The sequence below is a fragment of the Passer montanus genome, unplaced genomic scaffold, assembly GCF_014805655.1.
Source record: "Passer montanus isolate IOZ18808 unplaced genomic scaffold, ASM1480565v1 scaffold272, whole genome shotgun sequence".
In the NCBI taxonomy this organism is placed as follows: domain Eukaryota; kingdom Metazoa; phylum Chordata; class Aves; order Passeriformes; family Passeridae; genus Passer; species Passer montanus.
In genome coordinates this window covers 77,225-82,011 of record NW_024367395.1, presented here as the reverse complement: position 1 = coordinate 82,011, position 4,787 = coordinate 77,225, and the positions used below count along the sequence as shown (strand labels likewise).

The 4,787-nt window shown below is 54.0% G+C and overlaps 1 protein-coding gene and 1 long non-coding RNA gene across 2 annotated transcripts in view; both read left to right on the top strand.

Annotated features, from left to right (window-relative positions):
• Window positions 1-1,543, top strand: part of KIRREL1 (kirre like nephrin family adhesion molecule 1) — a gene marked incomplete at its 5' end in the record, with an annotated part of 10,960 nt that extends 9,417 nt beyond the window's left edge. Inside the window, one exon of the mRNA XM_039713049.1 lies at window positions 1-1,543. Within this exon, the coding sequence (XP_039568983.1) occupies window positions 1-201 (201 nt within the window).
• Window positions 1,544-1,878: 335 nt separating this feature from the next.
• LOC120503953 lies at window positions 1,879-2,538 on the top strand. The gene is made up of 2 exons (XR_005627895.1): window positions 1,879-2,001; window positions 2,059-2,538. It is a non-coding gene; the product is annotated as an uncharacterized LOC120503953 (long non-coding RNA).
• Window positions 2,539-4,787: the final 2,249 nt, after the last annotated feature.

The window sequence follows — 4,787 nt, the reverse complement described above, 5'->3', positions numbered from 1 at the left end:
GCGGGCGGCGCGGCCTTCCCGGGCGGCGCGGCCTTCCCGCCCTACCGGCTGGGCTTCGGCGCGGCCGCGGGGCTGGAGCGCGGCGCCTACGAGGCCTACGAGGCCGTGGGCAAGTTCGGCAGCGCGGCGCGCTTCTCCTACACCTCGCAGCACTCGGACTACGGGCAGCGCTTCCAGCAGCGCATGCAGACGCACGTCTAGGGCGGGCGCGGCTCCGCGGGTACCTCACCGGCGCCCCCTGATATTCAGGGGTTCGCCCCGCCATCCCTCCCTGCCCCGGTTCCCCCGGTTTCCTTGGAGCTTCCGTTCATTCCGTTGGTTGTTTTTCCGCCGGTACTTTCCCGCCCCCGCGGGTGGAGGGACGGGGGTGTCACCGCCCTGTCCCCTCCCCGCGTCGCCCCCGCCGGGGTTTGAGCCCTGTCGTCGTTGGGGAGCAGCTCTGCGTGTCCCTAAACCCCGGGGGACGTGCAAATCCCAAAAACAGCCCCGTCCCGAACCATTCCCCTTGGGATCTGTGTGTTCCCAAATCCCGAGGGACACACACGTCCCAAAAAAACCCATCCTGAACCATTCCCATTGGGATCTGTGTTCCCAAATCCAGAGGGACACACACATCCCAAAAAAACCCATCCTGAACCATTCCCATTGGGATCTGTGTTCCCAAATCCAGAGGGACACACACATCCCAAAAAAACCCATCCTGAACCATTCCAATTCCCCAAGCCATTCCCATTCCCATTGGGATCCGTGTTCCCGAATCCAGAGGAACACACAAATCCCAAAACCAGCCTCATCCCAAACCATTCCCATTCCCATTCCCATTCCCATTCCCATTCCCATTGGGATCCATGTTCCCAAATCCAGAGGGACACGAAAATCCCAACACCAGCCCCATCCCAAACCATTCCCATTCTCATTAGGATCCACACATCCCCAAATCCAGAGAGATGTGCAAATCCCAAAACCAGCCCCATCCCAAACCACTGCCATTCCCATTGGGATCCGCATGTTCCCAAACCCAGAGGGACACAGAAATCCCAAAACCAGCCCCATCCCGAACCACTGCCATTGCCATTCCCATCGGGATCAGCGGGAGGGTTCTGCGTGCCCCCAGATCCAGAGGGGACGCACAAACCCCACAACAACGCCCCATCCCGACCCATTCCCATTCCCTGTGCCTTGATTTCGGGGCCCCCCCCGTCAGGGACGGCTGCCCCCGTTCTCCCCATCCCAAATCCCCCTGGAGCGGCGGGAGTTTGGGGTTTGGGAGCAGCCCCCGTTCCGTACGCACACCGCTCCCGCGGGAAAGGCGGCGCTGGGATCCCCCAGTCCCGTCCCGGGGCGACCCCGGAGCTGGGGGTCCCTCCTGTGAATGTAAATCCAGCTGGGAATCGCATTCCCGGGAATCCCGGGAATCCCGGGAAACCGAAACGTCGGGATCAGGAGCTCGGCCGGGCCCCTCTCCCAGGGCCGGGGACTGGGGGGCACCGGGGACCCCGGTTTGGGACTGGGGGTTTGGGGGGGATGAGTTCTGGAGGGAATTCCCAGCCCCAGTTCCCAAATTCCCAAAGGGACCCCAGTTTGGGATTGGGGATTTGGGGGATGAGTTCTGGAGGGAATTCCCAGCCCCAGCTCCCAAATTCCCAAAGGGACCCCGGTTTGGGACTGGGGGTTTGGGGGGGATTGAGCTCTGGGGGGAATTCCCAGCCCCAGCTCCCAAATTCCCAAAGGGACCCCGGTTTGGGATTGGGGATCTGGGGGATGAGTTCTGGAGGGAATTCCTAAAGGGATCCCAATTTGGGATTGGGGATTTGGGGGATGAGTTTTGGAGGGAATTCCCAAATTCCCAAAGGGACCCCGGTTTGGGACTGGGGATTTGGGGGGGATTGAGTTCTGGAGGGAATTCCCAAAGGGATTCCAATTTGGGATTGGGGATTTGGGAGGGATGAGTTTTGGAGGGAATTCCCAGAGGATTCCCAGCCCCAGTTTGGGATTTTGCGGGTGAATTTTGGAGAGAATTCCCAAAGGAGCCCAAATTTGCGATTGGGGATTTTGCAGGTGAATTTTGCAGGGAATTCCCGGTCGATTCCCAAAAAACCCCCGGGATTAGGTACGAGACCCCTCCCCTCCCCTCAAGGGCCCACCCCGGGGTCGGGAGCTTCCCAAAATCCCCCGAATTCCCAAATCCCCCGTTGCCAATCCCGGTACGAGCCCTGGGACCCTCCCCCCTCATTCCCTTCTCCCGAAATTCCCAAAATCCACAAGAAAGGTCCCGTCAGGACGGGCCCAAACCCAAAACCCCCCTTTGGGGATCCCAAAGGTGCCTGAATTGACCCCACAACTCGAGGGGGGAGGGAATTCCCGCTCCAGGTGCTGCCCCCCGGACTCCAGAGCAATATCCCACGGGAAGAGGGGCAGCCCCACCCCGGCCACCGGGAAGCTTTAAAATTCCAACCCCACTTTGGGGCTGGAAAATGGAATTTCCCCCTTTTTTTTTAGCACAGGTTGGTTTAGAGACCCTCCCCCGTTCCTTTCCCCCCCAAATTCCGCGATCTCTCCCCATTCCCATTTTTTTTTATGTTGCATTTTCCTTTTTTTTTTTTAAATATTCTGTACTATATTTTTAGTCTTAAAAAAAAAAAAAAAAAAAAAAAAAACATTTAAGTGGCTCTGAGTTTTCTTTTTATTTTGAGGGGTATTTTACCTAAAAAGGGAGATTTTTGTCATTCCTTAATTGTTTTCCTGGGAGAATTGAGGAATGGATGGAGCGGAATATTTTCCTTTTCCATCCATAATTCCTACAATTCCAGCGTTCTCAAATCCCTGGAGGGGTTTTGGTGGCAACCACAATTCTAAAAAAACCAAACTTCCAGATGAATTCATTCCAGGGATTTATCTGATTTATTCCTGCCTTTATCCCCGTTTATTCCCCGGGAATTTCCCTCACAAATCCTTCGCCTCATCCTTCCTTGCGCCTCCCTTTATACAAAACCCATTTTAATCCAATAATTAAATCAGGATTCCCTCCCGGAATCCGGAATTTGGCTTTTAGAAGGAAAATCCCATTTTTTTCCACGTCCCGCTGGAATTTCACCTTCCAGCCCTTCCCTTCCCCGGCCTGGTGAGCGAACACCACAAATAATAAACACCAATAATAAATACCAATAAATAACGAAGTAAAGCAATTTTATTGGAATTCTCCTTAAACCGCGAGCTGTCGGAAGAGGAAGAGGAGGAATCAGGAGGGACTTTCAAGGATTTTTTCCCCGGCCTGGTGAGCGAACACCACAAATAATAAACACCAATAATAAATACCAATAAATAACGAAGTAAAGCAATTTTATTGGAATTCTCCTTAAACCTGTCGGAAGAGGAGGAATCAGGAGGGATTTTCAAGGATTTGATGTGGAAAAATGGAAACGCGGGATCCACCGTGCCTCAGTTTCCCCGCACGGCTCTTCCAGCGCCCCCAGCCAGGGGACAGCGGGACAGGGGGACAGCGCTGTCCCTCCAAGGCTGGGATGCCATTCCAAGGGGGAATTGGCGAATTCCCGGCCGGAATTCCCGGGGTTTGTCCCCTCTCCCCTCACGAACGCCGCCATGACGCGGCCTAGCCGGGCCCGCAGCGTAGCACCCCCCCCTTCCGCGCCCGCCCCCGGCTGGGCGGGCTCTGAGGGCCGCGTCCCTCAGCCGGGCTATTTATGACCTCGGATTAACCGCGCGCTCTCGCGAGATTTCCGCCCCGCCATAGTGTCGTGGGCGTGGCCTCGCCATGACGTCATCGCCGTGCCATGAGGGGCTTTGGGGGTCCCGGGGGGTTTTGGGGACAAAAATCCCAAAATTCTCCCTTTTCCCCCGCTTGGGCCCTCGGGGAGCAGCCCTGGGGGGGTTTGGGGGGTCCCAAAGGGGGCTTTGAGGGTTCCCCCAATTCTGTGGGGTTTGGGGTCCTCCATTTCTGGATTTGGGATCACATCCCTAATTTTGGGATCACATCCCTGAATTTGGGCTGACATCCCAAGTTTGGAATCCCTCATTCCCTTAATTTTGTGTCCAATCACTGATTTTGGGTCCACATCCCTGAATTCGGGTCAACATCCCTGAATTTGGGATCCCTCATTCCCTGGATTTGGGGTTCCCAGTGCTTGGATTTGGGGTTCCCAATCCCTAAATTTGGGTTCAGGTCTCTAAATTTCGGTTCACATCCCAAGTTTGGAATCCCTCATTCCCTTAATTTGGGGTCCAATCACTGATTTTGGGTTCACATCCCTGGATTTGGGATCCCTCATCCCCTGGATTTGGGGTTCCCGATCCCTAAGTTTGCGTTCCCACTCCTGCATTTGGGGTGCCCAAACCTAAAATCCCTGAAAATTCTGAAAAATTCCTCAAAAATTCCATTAAATCCCTCTAAATTTCCCTTAAAATCCCTGAAAATCCCTTAGAATTCCTGAAAATTCTTTAAAATGCCTTAACATTCCTGAAAAAAAAATCCTTAAAATTCCCGAAAATGCCTCAAAATTCCTGAACCTTCCTTAATTTCCACATGGCAGGATCGCAGGGATGAGGAAATGGGCCTGGAAAGAAATGGGAATTCCTTCAAATTCTTTAAGATTCCTTCAAATTCCTTCATTTGCACGTGAAAGGATCTCCCAGGAGATGATCCAAGGAAACGGGGCTGGAAGAAAAGAGGGAATTCCTAAAAATTCCAGCTTGGGACACTTCAGCTCCGAATTATTCCAGGATTTCCTAAAACCCCGGACATTCCTGGCCTTGGGAATGGCTTTTCCTTC